The sequence below is a fragment of the Curcuma longa genome, chromosome 20, assembly GCF_044706935.1.
Source record: "Curcuma longa cultivar G26 ecotype Majalengka, Jawa Barat chromosome 20, ITB_CL_G26_1.1, whole genome shotgun sequence".
NCBI classification, from domain to species: Eukaryota; Viridiplantae; Streptophyta; class Magnoliopsida; order Zingiberales; family Zingiberaceae; genus Curcuma; species Curcuma longa.
The window spans coordinates 5,033,131-5,059,908 of NC_133880.1; the positions used below are offsets into that span (position 1 = coordinate 5,033,131).

Genomic DNA, 26,778 nt, shown 5'->3' on the forward strand with positions numbered 1-26,778 from the left:
TTAGTATCATGACTATCTCTGGAGGTGATTGATCTGATCCTACGAAAATTTCTACCGATCATAGGGGTAAATCGGGAAGTGCATGCAGCGGCCTCATGTCTATATGTGATGAGGTGTCCAATAACACAACGCAACGTAGGTGATGAGGTGAACTTTACCCTTGTTAATGATTTGTGTCAGACACAATAGTTAATCCAACAAAATTAAATGTAATTATATGTTGAACAATGATATACAGTATGAAAAAATACAGCATGAAATCACACATGACATACTACATGCAGTGGATCTCATATCCATACAGTGGGATTATAACCATGCAATTGAGTATGTGTCATGTTGATTTTATGTTATTTTTTTTCATGTTGCATATCATTTCTCTTATATGTTATTCATGACATTTTGGTTGTTTTATAGGGTGTTATGTTAAATAATCTTTTATCTTTCACCATGTGTATATATATATATATTTATATACATTTTAATAATTCAGATATTTAATTTTTGATGATCAATTAAATCATAAAAATAAATCAGGAAGCACTCTTCATCTGTCACGTGACTTGCGTCGCTTTGGCGACTGTTGGTTTCGTGGTCGAGCGAAACCCCCCACCGCGACCCTTGTAACGCACTTCTCCGGTTCTCCTCCTGCGCACGCCTCGCGCTACACGTTGCTCGGCCAACCAACTCTCGCCACATCCGCCATCTCGCGCCTCTATTAGCGCTCCGAAGGGCGCTGCACTGCTCCGTGGCCGCTCAGCCGATCCGCCCTAACTCCGCCCCATTTTAGCTGCCCTCGCTTCCGCTACGTTTCAGATCTCGATCTCTCTCTCTCTCTCTCTCTCTCTCTCTCTCCGCCATTGAAGTTCCAGTTACGTCCATGGAGTCGGCTTCTCCTTTCGCCCCGGGGCCGCCGAGGCAGCGGCCTGCGATGGTGCCGAACCCTACCGGCATCGTCCGATCGATGGCCCCCTCACCGGCGCCGCCTCCATTTGGGTCGGCTCACCCCGGCTCCTCTCACCCGGTCGCTACCACTTTCGCATCCCGCTCCCCTCCACCAGGGGCCATCCCGCAGGGCCCGATCGCTGGAAACGGTCCTCCAGTTTCCGGCGGGTTCGCTGCACCTCGAACCGTCCCTCCGCCTTGGGCACAGCTGGCCCCGCCTTTGGCCGCCTCGTCGTCGATCAGGCTGCCCACTCCGTCTGCTGCCGCTATTCAAGATTCGGGCCCCCAGTCGTTTCCCGGGAGCCCGCCTTCTGGGGCTTCCGTGGCAGCTCTCCCGACGCCGTTTGTAGGCCCGCCAACATCTCAGCCGTTTGGAAGGCCGCCTACCTCCCAATCACCCTTTTCCGGACCTCCCGGATCTCAGCTGCATTTTGCTGGAGCGCAGTACTCACAACGTCCTATGGCAGGATCGACGAACTCACAACTTCCCCTTGCCGGACCGCCCACCTCGCAGTCGCCCTTTTTGGGGCCCCCTACTTCACAACCGCCTTTCACTGGACCACCTAGTTCGCAGCCTCCCAGACCGAACACCCCGCAGCCACCCTTCGCCGGGCTTCCCACCTCTCAGCAATTCGGTGGACCATCCACGCAGACACTTACTGGGCCGTTAATTTCACAGGTCGTTGGACCACCAACCTCGCAGCCGTATGCAGGTCGGTCATCTTCACCGTCGCATATGACCACTCCTTCTTCACAGCCATTTTCTAAGCCTCCAACCGTGGGCACTTCATTTGGTTCTCCAGTTTGGCCCTCGCAGCCAGGACAGGTTAGTGATTTTTTTTTTAAATTTTTTTAAACTTCGAGTATGAAACTTTCTCCAATTTCAGATGTTTGAATTTCTTACGTCTATAGATAAAGGTCTCATCTATATAACCTACTTGATTGAAACCATGTCCTCTTGCTTAGTTTTTTAGTTTGTTTTTAAAATTACTTTAGCTACGCAGTTAAAGTTATGATTGGCTTCTTTGAATTTGGTATTAGATGGTTCCTTCCCTGCCTGGTAATGTGCAAGCACCTCCTAGGATGTTCGGCATGCCACCAGGCATGCCAGGTCAGCCAATCCCTCCAGTCCCACCTGCTATGGGCCACTCAGCTCTTGCAGGTCCTCAGGTCTCCGCACAGTCAAAGATAGATCCGAACCAAATCCCACGACCTGTGCCTAGTTCATCAATCACAATATTTGAGACTCGTCAGGGAAATCAAGCAAATGTACCTCCGGTATGTATTCAAAGGTGTGATATTTACATGCTAGGATTGTGCATCTTCCTAATGCCTATTCTGTTCATCTTTGGTGTTTAATTGATGTGCATTCTCTACTTTTATTACAACCATGACAGTTTTTCTGACACTGTTATTTTTGAAGTCTGCAACCAGCATTTTTGTTGTCAAGGATAATGGTAATTGCAGCCCTCGTTTGATGAGGTGCACGCTGAATCAGGTATAGTTTTTGTTAATCGTTATTTAGTGATAATGATTTTCTTTTGTTATAAATAAAACTTTTCATGGCAGATTCCATGCACCGGGGACCTTCTATCTACCTCTAGTATGCCTTTCGCCTTAATGGTGCAGCCCTTAGCACTTCCACATCCATCTGAGGATCCTATCCAAGTAATGTATCTTTTTCTACCAGTATTATTGTTTTTAATTCCCAAATTAACCAGATAATGGTTGGGACTTACAAATCCAATTTGTTTGTTAATTATTGTTGTGTCAGTGCTTAAATAGAGCAATATTTTTAGGAACAACACCTTTATTTCATCAAGGAACTTGCTTATTGCTCATAAAATTAGCTTTTAAAATTGTAGGAATTAACAAAACATTCCTAAGGAATGGGTGATAGGGTGGAACAATGGAAATGAAATATATTCTCTTTTGAGTTATTTATTTAACTTGTTTTCACCACAGATGTGCATTCCCCATGGCTGTGCATTATATTGATACAGAAATCAGAAATGTCATAACATATTGAAGAGCTCAAAATAGAATCTGAAACTCATATTAATTTACTCAAATATTTTATTCACGATCTTGAAGAGTAGGCCAACTTTATTTAGGGAGCTCCCATGAATCACCAATCTGTGCTGTTGAATATGATAACAATAATAAGCTGTTTTAGTCCCAACATAGAGTTTAAACATTTCTTACACTGGATGTTTAGGCCGAATCAAAACCTCAATATTGTCTATCGATATTGGTGGGTTAACAATCTTTGCTGTTGAATCTGAGAAAGAGTTTGACTATTGCAGATTGTGCTATGAAGTTGAGTAACAATCTAGAATAGTTGGGATGCTGAGACTTGGCTTCTTGTCATTTTGATTGTTGGTTAATATTCAAATTGATACCGATGTTAAAATTACTGGTTATTTTATGGTTGTTTCCGGATATTTCTCCTAAGTTTCAAATTACTGTAATAAAGTTCAACATTTGTACAAGATGATCAATACTGTCGTCCTAAGTCATGGTTATTTTTGACTGTTTATGTTTATTCAGTTCATTTTTTGCATGAAAACAACATTTTTTTTTACAACTCAGTATGAAATGGACTCACATACTATACTTCCTATCTAAACAAGTATTTGGGAGTTCCTAGTTATTATAAGTTTTATATATATATATATATATATATATTTATTTATTTATTTATTTATATAAGTTAGATAATCATGACTGATGTCATATTCTCACTATCAATTGATAAACAATACATGTGAAATTATATATGCTTTCTTGAGTCTTGACATACAAACTAATATCAAGTTAGCTGCCTCATATTTTTGGCAGTTTTGAAATCCTTTTCATCATGTCTTCCAGTGTTAATTTCCCTCAGATTATGTTAATGCCTTATTCTGCCATAGTTCTAATTCATCTAAATGGAATTCACATCTTTTTTTTTTTTTTTTTTTTTTTTGCATTTTTAAAAATAATTTCATTTTTTGGGAAGTGCAGGTTGTTGACTTTGGTGAAAGTGGACCTGTTCGGTGTTCTAGATGCAAAAGTTATATAAATGCTTTCATGAGGTTCATTGATCATGGTCGAACATTTGTTTGCAATTTATGTGGTGAGTAATTAACACTTAGTTTGGTATCACAAGCCTATCATTTAAAATCTTCAGATTCTTTTATCTGTTTTCTTCACTGTTTTAAATACTGACACAGATTGACAAGTCTGAATGGCATTAACTAGAGCATTCTGTTTAGAATTATGAAGAAAGCCAGAATTTTAAAATTGGTCAAACATAGTAAAACCTGCCAGAACCAGCCAAAATCATAATCCACTTTTCAGAAATATTTGTAAAATTCTTTTTATAGCCACAAGAAAGAAGAAACACTCAATGAGAAAAATACCAGTGAATTAATAGGTCCATAACAAATCAAAACTTAATCTCAGATCAAAATGTTATAAAATACCAGATTAAAACAAACAACAGTAGATCTTAAGAAATAATAAAACAAAATTTGATTCATTGAAATCTGTATTTTATAGTCTCTGGACATTGAAGATATGGGATCTCTTGTTTCTCTATAACATTGAAGAGAGAGACAGATACAACCTGGAACCTAGATTGAGAGGAAGAACATTTTGTAAATCCTGTCTTACTAAAGAGATAAAGGGAAAAGGATTTAGAGATACGAGATGGTGAATCTAAAAGAGAGGGGCGCAACCTCAATTAAGAGAGAGAATTTTTTGTATATCCTGTCTTATGAAAGAGATAGAAAGATAAAAGGGACATAGAGAGGTGAGATGATGAATCTAAAATAGAGATGGGGAGAGATGATAAGAGAGAAAGGGGGAAGGAGAGAGGGAGATATTATTTTAGATGTTGGCAGAGAAAGGGATGAGAATGCTACAAATTCTGCCTGATAGTCTTCAATAACAATAAGACATATGATAAGTGAGTAACAGTGGAATTTATGCTACCTATGTTTCAACTACAAATTCAATAGTCAATTAGTTCAACCAGTCCGATTTTTAAAATATTGGTTTCCTCAATTGTAGCCTTTTTTGTGGTGGAGTTTTTTCTGTGAACTAGTATACCTTTTTTGTATTCATTTTTAGTTATTAATTTTTTCGTTATGAACTTTTTGTAGGTTTTACCAATGAGACTCCGCATGACTACTACTGTAATCTTGGGCCGGATGGTAGGCGTCGTGATGCCGACGAAAGGCCTGAACTTTGCAAAGGAACTGTTGAATTTGTTGCTACAAGGGAATACATGGTTTGTTAATTTTTGGCCAATTTATATTGTGTTGGTCTTGAAATAATGCTAACAAATAGTAATGATATTATTGATTCGCATAGTATAATGAAATGAATTCCTCTTGTTATTAGTTCTAATTTTAACTTCTTCGTTAGGAACCTTTAGGTTTCCAAAACTCCAAAATAGCTTGAGATGTGAGAGGATCCCTTCTAATGCATGTATCTAGGAAGAATTGGATTAATCAATTCCTTGACATAATGGTATTTCTTGAGGATGAGATGTGAAAAATAGGACAGATTTGGAGACTATTGATTGGTTAAGCTTATGTGATTGCTCAAGTGTATCAAATGATGCATAATAATCCAAAAAAATGAGTTGCCAACTTCTCGGTCTCACTTTGTTTGATGTATGGTTTGAAATTTTGTATTGTGCCAGGTGAAATGGTTGAAACGTATTATTTTGATAAATTATCGAAACTCGATGCCATTTAGCACAAATAATGTCTTCTTCCTCTACTTCATTTGCTTTCTCCTTCAACCTCCAATCGGTCACCTGTACCATGTATTGGAATGTTGACATGAAACAATATCGCTTCAGTCAAAAATCAAAACTTAGGCATGGTTTGAGATTTTGAACTTTGGTTTGATGGTCTTTGGAGTCGCAAGCTTATAATCAACATTACAAAATCATTGGTATTTAAGGTAATTAGTTGGTGCTTAGGGTTGCCCTAGTGTTTCCTTCACGATTGGGCTTAGGCTTAGAGCAGTATCATTCCAAGACAATTGGATCTCTGATAATACAGCCATGACCCACTGCGTCGAATGATGCAACACAATCCTTAGTGAATATGTAACTTAGGAGGAGGTCCAACAAGCCAACAGAGTTATTAAGATGGTAAATCACTAAAAACACTAGTATTGTCCATCTGATTGTGGGTAGTATGTTGAGCCTAAAGGAAGATTTCTAAATGAACTTGTTTTTCACAACCAATATCATTAAGATTTGTTTATTACTTTATAGTTTCATGTTCTACTCCCTTTTTCTACATTTTCTTTTTCCATTTCCTTGTTATTGTTCTCTTCTATTTTAGTTGACCACAAAATATGCCTCTTCAGTTTCCATTTCATAACTCTTCCTTTTCTCCAAAACTGTGTTTTTTTGTGGTCACTCCTTTTATTTTTCATACTTGTAGTGTGATATCATATGCATGGGCAGTTTGTTATGTATGCTCCATATTTGTGGCAGTGCTTGACCTTTAGAAATTTGATTGTCTTTCCTTGATGCACGTGGGCATGCAAGTTGGTGGATTTTTTATTGCAAGATGCTATTTTCCTAAGGAGGCATCTACAGTTGAATCAAACATGGCATTAGTGTCATTTTTTTCTACTTTCTACTGCTGTGTTTTTTGATGATCTTTAACAACAAGCAAAGCCACAGTCTAGTTGTCCAACTAAAAAATACCAATTAAACAAAGAGAAAAGATGCTGTGACAAATATTTGGCTCTGATGCTGATGTAATATTTTAGCTCCTTTACTCTGTTCTATTTTCTATCCATCTATTTGTCATGTTTGAACAAGGAGTTAACATGTAAACGGTAAACCAACATATGGTTTGGCGATTGCTATACCCTCTCTCTTTTATTTTCATATGGGAAATTTACTGGTGCAAAATGAGGAACGTCTGTATAGCACCTATTACATAGAGAAAAACCATGTTATCAAAAAGTAGTTGTTTGAGTATCTAAACAGGTTCTCTTGTTTCAGGTTCGTGATCCCATGCCTGCTGTCTTCTTTTTTCTCATTGATGTTTCACTGAATGCTATTCAAACTGGTGCAACTGCTGCAGCTTGCAGTGCAATCAGTCAGTCTCTGGCAGATCTTCCTGTAAGTTCTGATTCTTTTGGTTATTTCTTTTATATACCTTACATTTTATCCCCGCCAATAACTGCCTTAGGCTTTGTCATTTCTGTATATTGGTTTGTTATTCCATTGGGAAAGACTTATACTTGCTTGGTAAGTTATCAGGTCTTAGCGGTGGTATTTTGCTTCTGTTTAACTTACACATTTATACAACAGGATATCCATTTTGAAGTAGAAGACTACATTACCAAATAAGTTTTGCATTCTTTTTCTTATCTTAGAAAAGCGATACAGTTATATAACATCTGAACTAAAACATTTTAAAGGAAAAGGAAGGAACATGACCTGAATATACTAGAAATTAGATTCCACATGGTATATACACAATTCCATAGGTATTAACAGAAAGAAAGTTTAGATTTTTTTCCTTTTTTCTGAACTTCTGAATATCCTCATTTCGTTGAGGTTTCCCACATAATAGTTGGATTGACCATCTGTATAAATGAGTCATCCAGGGAAGGGTTCGTTGAGGTTTCCCACATAATAGTTGGATTGACCATCTGTATAAATGAGTCATCCAGGGGAGGGGGGCAGCATTAGTTGTTGAGAATTTTTTGATCCCATCCAGTCAGATGCAATCCGCTCAATCATCTTCCCAAACAGAACACAGTCAGCATACATTGAGATCTGTAGGGATTGATCCACTGCAAATAGTTTATTTGGTAGCCTTGGTGATCAAATTTGGTTGTTGAGTTCTGGTTGTTGATCCAGAAATATATCATTGTGAGCTCAGAGGTAATAGTGTGACGTCTTGCTGGTTGAGGAGATAGGTAACACTATTGGTTTTAGCCTTCTCACCAAGAAGGTGCTATTTGGAGTCTCACATGGTTGTCTTTTGGCTTTACTAATTGTTATTCGAACCACTGCCTGGATAAAATGGCTCTATTTGGTGGTGCACAGAGTTCTCTTTTGGCTTTATTAATTAGAATTTTGGACCAACAGTTAAAATAGTCTTTGCAAGCAATCATATAATTGACATTTATTTTACTCTGATAGATATAATTAAGAGAAAGTTTTACCATTTATATTTAATAATTGTAGACATGGACTTTACCAATGAATTTGAGCTTCTTCAACTTTTTCTCAAATACAAGTGACAGTTGAGTTTAATACACTTTCTTTTTCATAAACTGAAATAGATAAGTAGGTATTCCTGTGTTCTGTTGTCTCTGGCTATCTTCATGTACCTGTATCCTATATTGTCACAATGGTGTGGCCATAGAATATAAAAATCACCTTGAGTGCTATCACCTTGGACAAGAACCTCTCAGTGGATTTATTTTTTTTTATCTTTCTTTGTGTCGGATGCATCTTCATGTTACTCATAGAAAATCTAAGCCATAATTTGGAGTCACTTTGATATGCTTTTAATCTGACTCCATATAAATTGAGTTTATAGGGTCATTAGAAGCGAGTCAATGATTTCTACATGATTCTGTGATTCACATTCATAATGTTGAAGGCTGATTAGCTTCTCAAGCACACTTGTTTCTTTGCAGGATGGTCCAAGGACAATGGTTGGTATTGCAACTTTTGATTGCAGCATTCATTTTTATAATCTTAGACGGGCCTCACAGCAGGTATATGGTCAAGAACACTCTGTTTATGCAAAAACTTGTTCGATGTATTGGATTTTTTTCTCAGTCTGGTGCAAGCATTTCTTTTTTTTTCTTAAGCTAATTGAATAACCTCAAATCTTACTAGTTGCACTCAAATATCCAACACGTTTTTCAGAGGGCATATTGAAAATATGAGAAATCACAAAATGTATAATTAGCCTTTTCTATTATAAAGTACATTAAGTTGGCAAAAATCATGATTGCTTCCCTAGTCAAATTTTTGCAAAAAGCTTGACATTGCTTTTCTTTGCCAATCAGGTGCATAAATGTTGATTTAGTATGATTAACTAGGCCCACACGAGATTTCATGACTTATCAATTCAAGGCCTAAGTTCCTGTTCCTGGAATATCTGGGCAAGGGCTTGTGCCCTTATGTGTGTAGTCCAACAAGTTAATTAGGATGAAGCCATGAAGCAGCATGATAATAGGGGGTGGATTAGCGATTGCAGGTGATGTCTCTAGGCCACACAGCTATGATTTTCAAATTCTAGTATTAATTGAATTAGAATCTGACTCACTTGACGATCCTTATGACTTACTATCTGTTCAGGGACCCTACTCTAATCTCATCTTGGTTACCCAGAATTTCTATTTAAACCCATCCCAAACATTATGAATGAGTACAATAAACCTCATAAAACTACCTCAAGTGGGTATCAAAATTCTGACATGAACCGGTTGGCTTAGTTCAAAGCAATTGACTTCTACATGTTAATGCAAAACCTAAGAGATTGACTCTCTTCGAGAAGACTGTCAAACCTCCTAGTCAGTTTTAGCTGGTTTTCTATTTATTCCCCTTTCAGGAAGTGGAAACCAAGGGATTGCACTAAATGTTACCTAGTGGTTGTGGACATGCCCAACGTCCAGAAGCTGTGGTGGAGAAGAAGAGAAGTCTGTAATTAGGGGAGAAGCTGCTATCATGTGGCTGAGAAACAGGAAGGCACAGATATTCAATTGCCAGCAGTGCATTGGTCATGATGTGCAGATACCAAGGGACATTTGCAAAAAATCTACCGGACCTAGTTACTAGTTGATGTGGGATTTAGGGGATTGGAAGAGGAGGAACAGCCATTGAAAGGAGGAGGGGAAGCTAACATTGGAAAAAAAATGAGATTGGAGAGAGTCAGTTGTTAGTGGAACAAGCAAAGCTAAGTGACAGGAGTTAGCCATTTGTGAAAATGAAGGGTGAATTGTCCAGGAGGATCTGGAAAGCTGAAATGCTCAATCTGTTAGAGCGGAGATGAATTACATATATGCACAATTTGGCTCAGTAAAATGAATTATGGTCTTGATGTAGACACATGACCTAGTATCTTAGACAGCAGCACTTAGATGAGTGGAATGGACCATGATACAATAGATCCCCCTTTTTTTGGATTGTATCTGTGTCATGCTAGGTAATGAAGGTGGTCTGAAATGCAATAGAGAAGAAGAATTTATAAAAGGAGAAGCAACTTGAGAAGAGAAGAAAAATCTAGGCCAAACCCTATGTCTAGGAGGGAAAAGAATGATGATAATAACAGCCTGGGATATTTCCTCATCTTCTCCCTCTATTATTCTATTTTCCTTCTCAAGTTTTTTCTATTTCCTTCCTCTTGTGCAGCAGAGAAATCCATGCCATCTTCTTACCATTCCACTAGGTTGGTGCAAACGTTATGTTGTCTTGTCCAATATGTAGGGCACAGGCTACGCTGGGTCTTGGTTCAGCCAGTAACTAAAAATGATACCGGACTTGAACCAAATAAAAGTTGTTCCTTGATAGTCTGCATATCAATGGAATAACTGTCAGAAAAGTTGTACATTCATTATAACTTAATTAATCAATTAAACAACTAGATTCTGGTCTTTTGTTTGTGCTACTGATGAAATATCTGTGAAAAATATGAAACTAAATGGAACTTTTTTACTGGCTAAAGCACATTAAAAATTCAAAAAAGCAAACTATCCTGGATTCAGTCGATTCAGTTCCAATTATCTTATGATTTGAAGTGATTATTCTAAGTGGACCTAGATTCAGCTGATCAGCTTGAACAGTTGGCTAAAATATGCTGCTTTTATTGGACTCTTTTACTGCAACTACTGCATATATTTCAATTTGGATATGTAATTTTGAGTCCGCCTGCCTTATTTTTCTTTCCGAATTATTAGTTGATTGTTTCACTAACATACTCCAGTAATGTTGAATTCATACTGGGCCTTGTTGATACAATCTCACAAACAAAATAAATTTGAAACCATGTTTATTTCCACAAGTGTATTGTTTAGAATTTCATAGCCATGGAGAGTTGCAAAATTTTTTTTCAGTACTGCTAAGCATGTAGCTGAAATATTGAAGAAATTTGTGTTAAAATACTTAAATTAGAATATGGAAATCTTCCAAGACTGGTATTTATTGTTGTTGTCATGATTTTGGTAGCATGTTTTGACAATGGATTAATTTGTCATAGTTTTCTACAGCTTGTAAAAGTTTTGTTTCAATTTTTATTGCATTATAACGTTTTTTACTCTACCATGTGGGCTCTCCCTAGTTGAAAAATACTTTGTGTCTTCTCACCTTTTAATACTGTCGCTCTTGTTAATTGCAGCCTTTAATGCTCATTGTCCCTGATATTCATGATGTTTATACACCTCTCCATACTGATGTAGTTGTTCCTCTTGCTGAGGTTAGCCAAGCTTCCATTTTTCATGTACCTTTATAAATGATTATATATTTCTTTGATCTTGGTACGGTGATGATCCTGAAAATTCAGTGCCGCCAAAGTGTGGAACAGTTGCTAGAGAGCATCCCAAGCCTGTTTGAAAATAATAAGGTTTCTGATTCTGCATTTGGTGCTGCTATCAAGGTAAAATTAAACTCAACTTATAACCCTTCTGCCTTTTCTTTTTATTGGGTGGCAGGACTTTTAGGATACCGCTTCTACGTATGTTTATGGTGGCTTCAACTATCCTGCTAGTCAAACAATAGTATTGAATAATTGGCCTTTTATTCAATTGAACTTGATGTTTGAGAGTATTATTTTGTCAGGCTGGATTCTTGGCGCTTAAACCTACTGGAGGAAAGCTTCTTGTCTTTCAGTCAGGTAAGCTGGAAAATCTATTTCATTATATTCATGTGTATATTAACTATCGACAGCATCTTCACAATTATCATTCTACTAAATTTGAATTGGACCTAATGCCCTAATAAATTATTAAACCGTTATATTTTTCTACATACATGATGCCATTCATCCTGCATTATGTTCCAGGTTATCCACTTTTTTCCACAGAATAGCCCACATTTCTAAATGTTATAATTAATAGTATATCTTAAAATTTTTACTATGGCTGGAAACAACTCCCAATTCTCCAGTCTAGTACTTGATCAAAGGACTAGAATAGGAGGTTTTTTGCGCAGTGAGTCAGCAAAAAGTTTTCAAACGGGCTTCCAATATATTTTGGGTTGTTTTAGTATCAGGTATACATTTTATCATTGTGTTCAAGCGTGGTGATTTTTTTTATCATCGGATGTTAGAAATCTAGTTTGCAGAATAGTTGAGATTCATGGCCTCTTGTAGTTGTACGCCAGAAATTTTTTCCTGATGGCATTGTGGTTTCTGGTCTTCATTAGCACCACCATCATCAAGCTGTTTTTTAGTCCTAATTATTTTGAGTTTGCTTTTGAATTTGATTCCTCTATTGAGCTCTATTCAAAGACTATGTCTCTGCTGATATCCAATCCTTGGATTAAAATTTCTGCAGTGCCGATCAAAAAATTTCTAGTTTCGCTGACCCATCGATAGGCATAACGACTTCTATACAACACCCAAGTTGGACGACTCCTCATGAGTACACTCACCTTGCGCCTAGAGACAACATTGAACTTGGGGAATCACTAACCTTTATGTTGACCTCTCATCCGGGGACAACACTTAGAGCTTGTGAAATGACTAACCAAGGACAAAACCGATGACCTTCAGATAAAGATCCATGAGAAGAAGATGACTTATGCGAGGTCTCGAAACACCGATAACTGCCCACAAAGTCTTTGTTCATGGTCCTCAACACTGACATAACTTCGGTTGTGGTCTTGATGCATCTATAAGGTCCTGAAATGCTAACAACTTAGGTAGTGATCTACAACGATGGTGAATGCTTTGCTAGTGGACTGCAACAACGACACAATTTCAGTTGTGGCGTTAAATGCATCAATGAGGTTCCAAACATGCAATCTTCCTTGCTTTGTCCTCCTTTTCTATTACCCGCTTGGCGCATTCACTGTGTCATAGTTTATAGAATCGTGATCCTACGCAGGATTGATTTGGGATCAGGATTGAATCAGTTGGGATCGGATCGTTGAATCATACGATCTTATAAAAAATCTTTAAAATTGTATGGTACATGATTAATAATTAGAAAAAATATCTAAAAAGGTCATTTGCATATAAATAGATTAATAATTTTGCATATACATGCAATCGTCGACACTCAACACCATAGATAACATTATTATATGTACAAATTTAAATTAACTAGTCATTTAACTACCATTCTAGTACAATAACACTCAATAATATTTATATTTTCATATCACACAATGAAAGAGTATAAAATTTCTACTAACACAATAACAATAATGGCATTCAACCTCAAGAATGTTTCCTTGGTTGACAAGATGACTCAGTTTAAAGGCCAACAAAGCAGCTGACATAGCGGAAGCTATTGAAACCTTTGATTCAAACACGAACTCCGGAAACAATCTTCTAAAGACTTGTTGATTCCGCATAATACAACAATTGGCATCCAAAAACTCATCGTTTGGAGAAAAGAAATGGCAGAATATTATTGATAAAAAATTAACTCAAAAACAACTAAACAGATGTTTAAATAGTCCTAGAACCCTAACCCTAACTTTGCAAAAGATGAAAATAACCTAAATTATAAAATAGTCCAAAAGATAATAAAAAAAAATTAAAAATCTTCCAAGCCTCCGAGAATGCTTTAAATGATGTTTTTTGGGTTTGAAATTAGGTAGTTATATGGTTCACCCAATAACTAACTGTAGATGTCTGAACAGACTTCGATTTGATATATTATAGGTTCTGTGGTTCAACCAAAGTCAAAAGTTATGACCTCTCAAAGCTTCTACGGATCTTGTTTTGATCGTACTCTAATCCTACTTGATCTCACTCCGATCCTATTGATCATGCTTCGATCCCACCGATCTTGCTCCGATTCTACTACAAAAAACGATCTTGCATGATGTAGGATCGATTTGGTGCTCCGGCTCTTAGGATCGTGTGATCCTATGATCCAAGATCGCAATTTTGCAAACATGGACTAGCATCAATCCTGACATGTATCAATCCAGTTGGGGATGAGAAATAATGGCTTGGCTCAAGATTTCAAATCTTGATTCAATGTTTTTTTTTAACTTCTTTAAATTAAATGGTCATTCCCAAGATAGCTTGTGGAATTATGCTTTTTTGGTGAATGTGTCCTACAGATTAAGAAAAATGCAATCAGCCATAATTATTAGAAACAATTGGTTTTATTGTCAGAGAAGTCTATATGCTTTGCCACTTTCACGTATTCTGCCAGATAATGATTGGAGATGATCTTTTAAGTACTCTGCATGGTTATACTTCCTTACTCTAGCATGGTTGTGAGCTGGTTTGGTGGCATATTCATACAGGGAACAGCTAGGAAAGAATGAAAAGCAAGGAATAAGGTGTAGGCCTAAACCTTTTGCTTTGAATATATGGTTTGTGTATAAGTCCTCTTCCGGACAGACTGTCTGGCATGTGATACTTTAAATTCAACATGTAAGATATCGCAATGGATCATATCACCTTTTGTAGCGTGATTTGATGCCTGACCTTTATAGAAACTGAAACAAATAAGCCTAGAATTGGCTTTGATCATGTTGGTTTGAGTTGTGGACTAGTGTAAACCTACTGGTATGGTACAAACTTGTTCGGATCATTAGATGTCTGCCAATACATGCTAATCCATCTTTGTATCATAAGTGTGATCAGAAGAAGGATCGATAAATCTTGTAATAGCCAGTTCACTGTGTTCTTTATCTATGAATTCTTGTTTTTCCTTTTCTTTTCCTGGTATGTGATGCTTGTAAAATAATCATGTTCTCCACCCACATTTTGTAGTCTTGCCATCAGTTGGTATTGGGTCTCTTTCTTCCAGAGAAGCTGAAGGAAGAACGAATGTTTCTGCTGGTGATAAGGTAAAATGTGATATATGTTCTTTCTTTTGTTGTATTTTTCAGTTAGCTTATAGTTATTTGTTTATTATGATTATCAACTTTTTGTGACTTGTCGGGAATTATGGTTGGTTGTTGTCTGAATCTGGTTTCATTTTTATCCTTGTATATAAATTCTCTATGTAGTTTTGGTAAATTGCTAATAATGAAATAAGCAAGCTGTAAATTCTCTATTTATAAATTTCAAGTTTTGGTTGACACTACCTAAACATATTATTCTGGTTGATGTCAATGTGTCGCCTGTGCCAATATAATTTTGATGGCGCCAGCTAAAACTGGGCTATATCAATAGGTATTATCTTAACCCAATAAAGATTCTCTTCCCATATCTCATCCTTCAATCCAGTCTACTAGCATGGGGAGGAGATGAAACAGTAACATGAGAGGGTTAGTAAAAGGACATGCTTTGATTTCACATGGAAACAATAGTTCTCTTCCTATAACTCATGCTTTGATTTCATCTACTGATCACGAAGAGGACATGAAACACAAAAAGGGGAGAAGGGAGGGGTGATGCACCAATGATAATTAGCAGCAGTAAAAGGAGTGATGCCAAAGCTGAAGAGATTGAGATGTATCTATTTTGTAAATATAGCTGCTCCAGTTTCAATTGAGTTAAAGTCCAATTCTCAGTGGTTAACATAGATTATCTATGTACATGGCAGAGACTAACCCCAATGTTGGATGTCTTAGAAGCATTATTTAGAATGGGTCTTGGAGCATTATGGATTTGTCTCAACAGAATATTATAAGATGCAATCATTCAATGCATGACACTAATTCTGGTAGAAGAAAGATGCAATCATTACTCATATTACATTTTTGTAACTAGTTGTTCTTGAATCTTAATTGACTTTATAATTGTAATAGACTTATATTTGGAGGTAAACAAGCTAAGTGGAAAAAAATATAGCATAAAAAGGTTATTTGAGTTGATCATGGAATGCATTAAAGTGTGCCAGGTGTTGACATGACATAATACCAAAACCCTGCTATTTAGATCGGATATCGAAACTCCAATGCAAAAAGATTTTTTAAACCTTGATCTACGTTGCTCTTGATGTATACTGGCCTCATGTTACTAATGCATGTGGGCAGACCATTCCCTCCTTTACTGACCAAAGAAAAAAGGAAACAGACTAACGGGAATTCACTTTGAGAATGAAAAAGGTCATCAACCGATGAGTTTAGGTGGCAAGAGTTTACTATTTAAAATTAATATGACTTATGCATATTATCTGTTAGATTGCAGTATATCTATTCTAATTTCCTTCGATTGGATGGCAGGAGGCACATAAGTTGCTCCAACCAGCAGACAAGACACTGAAAACAATGGCCATTGAGTTTGCTGAGTACCAGGCAAGATGCTTTATCTTACATCGCTCCTTTTGGGTTGAATTATTACTAACGAAGCTTTACCCTCTAGGTTTGTGTTGATATATTTATCACCGCTCAGACTTTTGTGGACATTGCTTCCATTTCTGTTGTTCCCGGAACCACAGGAGGACAGGTGATTTTTTGAACTCCTTTGAACTGGGTGCAGAGTATAATACTTTTTTGGAATGCTAATATTGCAGTCTGCAATGCTGTCTTTTTAAGAATGCACTAGTTGCATCATGCTGCTTAGATTTCTTGATCTTGTTACTAAGACATGTTACTATATGTAGTTCATAAAATGCACTACGTTCACCAACATACAGTCCTATTACTGGATCTAGTGATAGGTTATTGTTCTGACAAGGTGTTGAAGTTATTTTGATCAAGGATTCGATTACCATGATGTATCAGTTAGCATAGCTGAAGAATCTTATCCGCTTCGAATCAATACTGACATCGAATTGACACAATGAAACTTCCAGAAGAGGGCAAGCATGAGCTATCTGCAGGAGTCCAACTGTTAGGAGCAAGGATTGAAATCTTGTGCCACTTTTGGTTGGCATGGGTGAAACTTAGCATTCTGCTCGCCAACTTACCGATACTTTTTAGTATGAACATTCTGTAGTTAAAACAATTCATGCTGACCGATATCTCATGGTACCACAATGTACTGAGCAAGTAAAAAAGATGGAAACTATTAAAATGACTTTTATAGGGTGATGTAACAAACTCTTAGTGTCATGTGCTTGTTGGTTGTTTTAGGATTGAGTTTAATCTCTTTGATTAGGGTCTATAAGCACCATTTTTCCTTTACTAGAATATTTTTAATATGAAATCACTTTGAATTCCTGACAATATGGTTACTGCCCATTGTTTTGCTTCTAATGTTCTAGGGGTTGACATTTAAGCTTTTGCGTAGTTTATTATTTATTAAACAATGTTTAAGGTGTCAAACCTGGATAAGTTCATATCCCCAACCCTACTATTAAAGTCTTGGTTGCTACTCATGCAGACAGAATAATGGTTGGTACTGATAATGTATGAGTAGTCTGCAACAGCAACATAACCTAATGGTTCATCTAACAAGGTTTTTTTACGCTTGATGGAAAATTAATTATGTTTGGGCTTGATCGAGATGTCCCAATGGAACAATAAAATGCATAGAGATTGATTTAACATTTGGCTCATATCATTGCTGACAAAAGGAGAGCCTATTACTAATAACTCATCTTGAATCTCTACTGATAACGAGAATCTAGAGCAGTAGAAGAATTATATAGAAGTGAACTTAGATTAGTGTTATACATTTCCAAAAGATGAGTCTTATCACATTGGAGTTGGATACCTAGTGTGCTTTTAAGTTCATTGCGAATCAGTCATGAACTATTTATACTGAGGTTTGACATTTTGTTCCTATCCGGTATCACATTGGAGTTGGATACCTAGTGTGCTTTTAAGTTCATTGCGAATCAGTCATGAACTATTTATACTGAGGTTTGACATTTTGTTCCTATCCGGGATTTTGTCCCCAACCGGCACAAAGCAATTACCTGTATTGTGCTGGCATGCTGACATGTGCTGTTAGTAGCATTGATAAGAAAGAGGAACAAGCCGCGGGTTGAGCCATCAACAAGAGGTAAGGAAGATCCAAAATTGATGATTTTTCTCACAAGTCAACCTGTTATGCTCGCAATTCAACTTGCTCACTTCCCTCTCAGCTGAAACTGCAACACACAATTGCAATTGAACACTCATAAAAACTACAGTAAATGCTGCGAATCAACCCTACTGAGCTTCTTGTATGCTGCACGGTAGTAGGAATAAGTTTCACTAGTGTTGACAACTTCTTGTATGCCGAGTGACAGGCAGACAAGTTTCATTCACGTCAACTGATTCATAATGAATTTTAAAACCTTGTTTATCCTATGCTCAGACAGTTGAAAAATAAAATGCCATTATAACCATTCATATGCAGCGTCTTTCTCTTGGCCCATCAATTTTATGCATGAATTTTTAACATTGTGTTCTTTTCAAATGAATCATCTCTTTGTCATTCATCATGACCACATAAGCCAATTGTAACAGTCTGCTGAGAGTTAAGACAATTGAGAGCGCCAGATGTGGATTGAACATGCATACTGAGGAGGGGGGATGCTTCAATCCACCCCAATTAATCATTTAAACCTCACTATAAACATATGGGTTGTTGTTGATGGATAATGGGCTGCCATGGTTCCAGGCAACAATAGAAGTCATTGGGATTATTGTTGTTGGACAACAGCCAGCCATAGTTTTAGGTGACAATAGAGGTCAATAAACTTGCTATCATCTAACCCCATTGGTATGTGGGACGTGTGAGACAAATTGTTCCATATTCTTCAACCTGAACTTCACATGAGCACCACAGTCAATAAAAGACACTTTATTCTGTTTATCAATGTCTCCATACTATAATAGTATCATCTAGCTATCAATATATGAGAATAGATATTGACAAACACACTGTGCTCTGGAATAGTAAATTCAATTTTCATATTTGATGTTGCAGGTATATTATTATTATCCATTTTCTGCTCTCTCTGATCCTGGGAAACTCTACAATGATCTTAGATGGAACTTAAGTAGACCCCAAGGTTTCGAGGCAGTGATGCGTGTTAGATGCAGCCAGGTAAAGCTATCTGGCATGCAACTTTTTGGTGATTGAAATGAATGCTATCATAAGTTCTCATGTTAGGAATTAATCTTTTATTTTACATTTTGCTAGGGCCTTCAAGTTCAGGAATATGCTGGAAGTTTTTGCAAGCGTATACCCACTGATATTGATCTTCCTGCGGTAAGTTGCTCTGAAATACCATAACTGACATGGTTAACTATGCAATTCCAAAAAGCCTTGTGGGAAGCTTCCTTATGCAGTGATCTGATAACAGGAAAACTTTTTCCTTTTTCAATTATAAAAATACCAAGGTAAGAACTAGAAATCCATAATCCTAAATAAAAATCTAGAAATTTTCACCAAATAACATTTGCTAATTTTCATTAATGAACTGATTGAAATTTTGCAATTTTATCAAGGATTGACTTTTATGACTACAACCGATCAAAATATGGACAAAACCTGAGTGCATGTCGTCTCCCATGGCTTTGCCCTTGTCCATTGTTGGTTATGGTGCCTATTACTTTGCAGCCCATGTTTTCTCATACTGATGGCACACCATGCCTTACGCTTCAGTGACACACTATCCCATCTAGCTTCATGTCCTGCCAACCCCATTGTCAGCTTGGCTGCCACAATGCTTCTGTGCCAATGCCCATAACCCTTCCCTCCCACCTACTCTAGGTTCTACCTTTCCCCCTGCTGTATAGCAACAGTCATCCTCATCTACCTTACCCAAGTCAGTCAACCTCACTGCCATTGCTTTCTGCTACTACAAAACCCGATTGGATTAGGTTGTGTTGTTAATCAGTGTTCTGGATCATGATGTAGCTCAATTCTGGAGTAACTCTGATCCCATGTGGATCTGGATCACTCAAAGCTAATATGGCATAGCATATGGCTCAGCTTTCTGGAAATTACATTATTTAACTCTACCTACACAACCACTTGAAATGGAAGGTGATATCTGCTCTTATCCAACATGAAGATATCTACATACCTTCTAGACCTTTAGAGCTATTTTAATGACGTATATTAATTATTTGTTCATGTCTACACACGAACCTGATCTGAAGATATCTATCTGTCACAGATAGACTGCGAGAAAACAATAATGGTCACTTTCAAACATGATGATAAGTTCCAGGACAATTCAGAATGTGCCTTTCAGGTATGCAGCAGTCTATGCATCCGGAAGATACTTTAATAGGCATCTTTTCTCTTATTTCTAAACTGAAGTGTGCCTTCGCCTTGTACATGATCTTGTTGATTGTGACTTTTTCATATGCTTCTTTATGCAGTGTGCACTTCTTTACACTACTGTGTATGGGGAAAGAAGAATTAGGGTTATAAACCTCTCCCTTCCTTGCACTAACATGCTTACTAATCTTTTCCGCACAGCTGACTTGGATACTCAGTTTGCTTGTATTCTCAAGCAAGGTGAAGTACTTTAAAAGCTTTTATTTGTTTTTATATTTTTCTTCTTTTGATTCTTTTGTAACTTGTTATGCTTTGGTCTACTGTTTGTAACTCAAATATGTTTTTGTTTGTTTAGACAAGTATTACAGGTCTGTTCTATTCGAAAACTGGAAGTAATTGAACATGTTAAGAAAATTTGCAGTATGTTTGAAAAAAATCTGACAATTGAAGTATTTTTGATGTCTGGAATTTGTAGCTGCAAGCGGCGTCCCAGTGAACTCTCTTTCTCAAGTTCGTGAGCAAATCACAAACCTATGCATCAACATCCTACATGCCTACCGTAAGTTTTGTGCGACAGTATCATCTTCAGGCCAGCTAATTCTTCCTGAAGCTCTTAAGCTATTGCCTCTATATACTCTAGGTATGGCCATATTTAAAGAACACATTTTTGCATTGATGTATCTATTCTTTGCTGTGATGGTGTCTATATATTGCTAGGTTATGGAATTTCGCTGTTGGGATTATTTGATGTGTAAGCTAATATATTAATGCCATGAAATGTACTAGTTAAGATTGAATCAAAGAAGAGAAAATTAAAAAATGTATTGTGTTTAATGAAATGCATAATTGAAATAACATATTTTAGATAATAAACAACAGTTAATAAAATTAGATTATTAACAACAAATATCATTATAATCTCAATTATATCGCATTATTGTTATTTCTGGTTTGATGATATCTGTTTTTTTTATAATATACTAAAATAATTAATAATATCATCTTTATTAATATAAAGTTGTTAAGAAATATTGGATTATCAATATGCAGGTAGAGGATTTTAAGGATACTATTGATAAAGAGAGGTACTATGCTATATTCTCTCTCAGTTGAGACTTACCTCTATTGATCAACATTAAGAGAGTGATTGATAAGGTGCTTGGTTTAGTTAGTGTAGATTGATAGTATATATATATATTAATGTAAATATATGGATATGTTTATATATATATATATATATATTATTAGGGTCTTGATTAAATACTTCAATGATGAATAATATATATAAGTAGATTGGAGTGTTTAGGGGGTATAACCCTTAATTTTTCCCTTCTGTCTTCATGGTAAGGGAGCCTTCAAATTGGCACCAGCCTTCCTTCGCTTTGGTCACTCACTGGGTAACCCTTGCACCACCTCACATCCCTTATCTCATGATTTCTCTGCATCCTTGTTGCCACATTGTAGCTCATTAATCTTGCTAATTTTCCAGCTTCACAAATAGATCATGCCGGATCATGGCTCTAGAAACACCAAGGTTGGAGTGCATGCCATTCCCAAATCAACTGCCATCTGCTGCATTCGCTAGTGTTCTTCATCGATAGTTCTTGATAGTTGTCGCCATTAGAACCACTAGAGCCATCCTACACTTATGGTCTCCTTTTCTTCCTATTTCTTGGATTTTTTTTTTCTGGTGATTGATTTGATCTTCAATAGCTGCTTCATCTTCTTGTGCAGTGGAGCTGTTTTGATCCTTCCTATAGTTTCTGTTGTTCTAAAAAAGGCAATCAACACAAGAACAAGACTTGAGGAGAATGTGAAATAAATGCTTCGGGCCTATTTATGTGAAGAAGGATTTTAGTTTAGGGAGGAGGGAAAAAAGAGGCTGTTTTAGTGGGAAAAGAATTACAATGTCAGGTTCCTTGACTGCCACATGCTCAGTCAACTCCTTTGAATCTTTCCAGATCCATTCATATTAGTACAAAAAATTTAAATGGAATGAATTATGTCTCTTGGGCTATAATTGTTTGTCTTTGGTTCATGATTCATGGTTGAAACACCTCACTACCTGAGTTACCGAGATTCCCAAGTTTATCAGAGCCTTATGGGAGCTTTTTAATGCTCTGTTGCTTCCTCTTCTTTGTCAATCTAATCTCAGCCTTATGAGCATCCTTTGGTGCTTGTTTTCATTCAACAAAACTTGGGCACAGGCTAAAGATCTATAAACTGATGATATCTATTGAGCATATGATATTATGATGTGAATTTAAGCCCCTTTTACATCCTGATAGTTTACAACAACAACAACAACAACAACCAAGAAATTTTATCTTGTTTTATTGTTGCTAACCAAGTCTTTTTTATCTACCTTCCTCGTTTGATATGCGTATTTGTTATAGTTTCACACCGCCTAACTGGAGCATTTATCGGTCGTCTAAGTACATGTCCGTACCACCTTAAACGTGTCTCACGGAGTTTTCCCTCAATAGATGCAACTCCAACTTTCTCTCTAATGCTCTCATTTCTTATTCTGTCCATCTTCGTATGTCCACACATCCATCTTAACATCCTCATCTCCGCAACTCTCATCTTTTGCTCATGTGCTCGAGTCATAGCCCAACATTCAGCGCCATATAACATGGCAGGTCTAATTGCCGTTTTATAGAACTTTCCTTTAAGTTTTAGAGGCACTTTACGATCACATAAAACACCTGATGCTCTCCTCCACTTCAACCATCCTGTTTGTATTCTATGTAAGACATCTCTCTCAATCCCTCCATCGGCTTGCAAAAATGATCCTAAATATTTAAAACTCTCAGTTTCAGACAACTCATCATCTCCTATTTTAATACTTGTCTCACTACGTTCAATATTGCTAAACTTAAATTCCATATATTCTGTCTTTACTCTACTAAGCCTAAAACCTTTCTCTTCTAGTGTTTCTTAGCAAGATTCTAATTTAGCATTTACTCCCTCACGTGTCTCATCTACCAATACAATATCATCTGCAAACAACATGCACCATGGTACGGTATCTTGAATATGTCCAGTAAGTTCATCCATGATTAGTGTAAAAAGATAAGGACTTAGAGCTGACCCTTGATGTAACCCTATCTTTATTGGAAATGCTTCAGTTAATCCGCCTGAAGTCTTCACTCTAGTCGTTACTTCCTCATACATATCCTTAATTAGGTCAATATATACTACGCTAACACCCCTCTTTTCTAGAATTCTCCATATAATTTCCCTTGGGACTCTATCATAAGCTTTTTCTAAATCAACAAATATCATATGTAGATCTTGCTTTTGCCCCCGATACTTTTCAATTAGTTGCCTGAGCAGATGTATAGCTTCTATTGTCGACCTACCAGGCATAAACCCAAATTGATTTTCGGTGACCATAGTCTCTTTCCTTAATCGTTTTTCTATTACTCTTTCCCAAAGTTTCATGGTATGACTCATTAATTTAATGCCCCTATAATTTGCACAATTTTGTACGTCCCCCTTATTCTTATATAAGGGAATTAGAGTACTTACTCTCCATTGATCTGGCATTTTCTTTGTTTTTAATATCATGTTAAATAATTTTGTAAGCCATTCAATACCTTGTTTCCCTAAGCACTTCCATACCTCTATCGGGATATCATCTGGTCCAACGGCTTTTCCATTTTTCATTCCGTTTAAAGTTTGTTCTACTTCTGAAATTTGAATTCTACGGTAAAAATTTAAATTTCTATACTCATTTGACCTGCTTAAATTACCTAAGTTAAGTTGATCACCTACACCTTCATTAAAAAGTTGATGAAAATACCTCTTCCACCGCTCTTATACAGCATCTACAATTTCTCATATCTCTTATAATTGTGGTGGCATTGTCTATCATGGCAATCTAGATATAGACAATAAAATGACATGATATTCTAGAAAAACAAAATAGACATAAATACATCTTTCAGTACCAAGGAATGTGAATATTTTTGGACTAGGATACACACACACACATACCTTCAGGTAAAATAGAATTGATTTTTGTTTTTTTTTCATGGCTACTCTGCATATTCCTTTAGGATTTTGTTTTTGAGAAAAATTAACTAAATGCAAAAAATTCATTATGCTTTGATATATTACTATCTTTTACCTCATCATGGTTTATGTCATTGAAAGATTCATGTTTGATTGTCTTTCTTCTATACACATTACTATTATTTACTTGTGAACTACTAATCTTTGTTTTTGGTCCATGCCATTCAGCTTTAGTTAAAAGCATTGGTTTGCGAAATGATGGCCGGTTTGATGATCGTTCTTACTGGGCCAGCCATGTTATGTCACTTTCCATTTCATTAGCTGTTCCTTTAGTATATCCCAGAATGATATCTATTCATGATCTTACTGCTAAGGTATTTATGATTAATTATTGATTTTAGGTTGAACTCCAGACTGAACTGGTACTTTCAATGCTTGTTTGAACTTAAAAAATATCACAATGCTACAGGAAAATGATGGTTCCCTTTCATCTTCCAATATTCCTCTCTCAAGTGAGCACATTAATGATGATGGAATATATCTTCTGGAAAATGGTGAGGATTGCTTAATCTATGTTGGAAACATGGTCAACCCAGAGACGCTTCAGAAATTGTTTGGAGTTACTTCTGTGGATGGACTTCCAACTCAGGTCACATGCTTTGTTACTTTTATCTTTATTTGTCCATCCGTGAAACTTCATAGGCACAATCAGTTACATATTTTATATTTTTGTTTGTTTGTAGTAATTTGCAACTGTAAAAGTTGTATCCATTGGAATGAATTCATGGACATTAATATACAAAAATGTGTTTTTAGGGTTTCACACTGGCAAAGTAAAAGATAATTAACTGAGTGGTTGATATTTTGATTATATAATGCTGACAAATTTTCTCGGTTCAACTAGCTGCATTTTAATGTTTCTAGTTTAAGAGTCTAATGTTCAATTCCTTTTTATGATGGAAATGTTAGGATCATTAGAATGACTTGTGTCCTGCTAGAGGAGGCGTGAATAGCTGATACACATACATTAAAAACAATTCAAAGTGTCAATTGCTCAAGGGTTGTATTGTCTATTTGGTTGTTCATGTCAAGTATAAAGACGCAATTGAGATAACATAAGAATAAATACAATGCTAACACGTGATTCTTAATGTGGTTCTCCTAATCCACGATTTATGGTGCGTCACCTCTAAAAGTTCCACTATGAACCACCAATTTTTAAGAGGTAATGGAGCAAACCTCTTATAATTCCAACCTTGAAATGATTATACTGATCATTGCTCTCAAATTCAAATAAATGTATAGCTAAGAAAAGATAAGACTGCTAAGAGCTTGAGTTGAGTATTATTACATTGGTGCATGTCTATATTTATGAACCTAAAGTGCAAGTAGATATGAAGATCAATGATTTTTTATCTTATCCAATAAAATTTTGATTTTCCTGAAGTGTATTTTTGTTGTCAATGCAGCTTGTATTGCAGCAATTCGATAATGACTTGTCAGAGAAGCTAAGTGATGTCATGAATGAGATAAGGCAGCAGAGATGTTCATACCTGCGGTATGCAGATTATTTTCTTGTCTTAATAGTAGCTAATCTTTTTTTTGCTTACAACAATACTAAAGATTCTGAATTCTCTGCAGTTTGCGGCTATGCAAAAAGGGTGATCCCTCAGGTTGGTTGAAATTCAAAGTCTCTTTGAGTAGTACTATAATTCTTTTCCTTTTAAATTGTTTTGGGCATATTTTCTCAGAACTCACTTATGAAGCATGTGGTTTTTTATAGGCGTGCATTTTATGTCGTATATGGTTGAGGACAAAGCGCCTGGAGGTCTCTCTTATGTTGAGTTCCTTGTACATGTTCACCGGCAAATTCAAACCAAAATGGCTTGATCCACAGATGTATGCTAGTGTAACAGATTTTGTTCTTTATTCTCTTTGATTTTGTGGAGTTTGCTATGACCATAGTGGATGAGACAAGGAACAGCAGACTTTCTTGCACGTTTTAGGTGCAGCTGTTGCCGACTATCCCTTCATAAATCAAATCGCGATTACTGGTGTTCTCTGCAACTTCCACAATCACTAGCACCGGAAAGTAGACAATTATCGCAAATGTCTCTGCGAGTAAATTATATCTGGCTGGGTCTTCTGGACCTTGTTTTTTCAAAAATTTTCCTTTACAAGTTGTAGACAATGGTGGTGTATGATATCAGCGCAGAAGGTGGTGCTTTAGTTATAAAAACGTTTTTATTGCTACTCTCATGTTTCAGTAGATGGTTCCAATTTTTAGTTCAAATTGATGTAGAAGTCATATTGATTGCATGTATTATTGTTAAACATGGTTATCGATGAATGGAATGCCATCTAGACCTTTATAGTTTCATTGGTCCATCGTTATTTCCTTTTCCTTACTGACCTCGTAATTTTGTAGTTTCTCTAATTTACTGAAACCCACTGACCCCAAAACAATGAACAGTTCTTGGACAGATAAGAGTGAGATCAAGTACTGTTTTTCTCGTTGCCCATGATT

General features: G+C 36.6%; 1 protein-coding gene across 1 annotated transcript; it reads left to right on the top strand.

Annotated features, from left to right (window-relative positions):
• Positions 1-766: 766 nt before the first annotated feature.
• Positions 767-26,601, top strand: LOC141813329 (protein transport protein SEC24 C-like). The gene is made up of 24 exons (XM_074701274.1): positions 767-1,771; positions 1,987-2,223; positions 2,369-2,443; positions 2,515-2,613; positions 3,952-4,063; positions 5,094-5,221; positions 6,968-7,087; positions 8,623-8,703; positions 11,328-11,405; positions 11,493-11,585; positions 11,768-11,822; positions 14,889-14,965; positions 16,289-16,360; positions 16,428-16,511; positions 18,927-19,046; positions 19,143-19,211; positions 20,125-20,202; positions 20,333-20,471; positions 20,707-20,871; positions 24,480-24,625; positions 24,721-24,900; positions 25,721-25,809; positions 25,893-25,924; positions 26,035-26,601. The coding sequence occupies exons 1-24, from the start codon at positions 881-883 to the stop codon at positions 26,139-26,141; spliced, it is 3,327 nt and encodes a 1,108-aa protein (XP_074557375.1). The 5' UTR covers positions 767-880; the 3' UTR covers positions 26,142-26,601.
• The last annotated feature ends 177 nt before the right edge of the window (positions 26,602-26,778 follow it).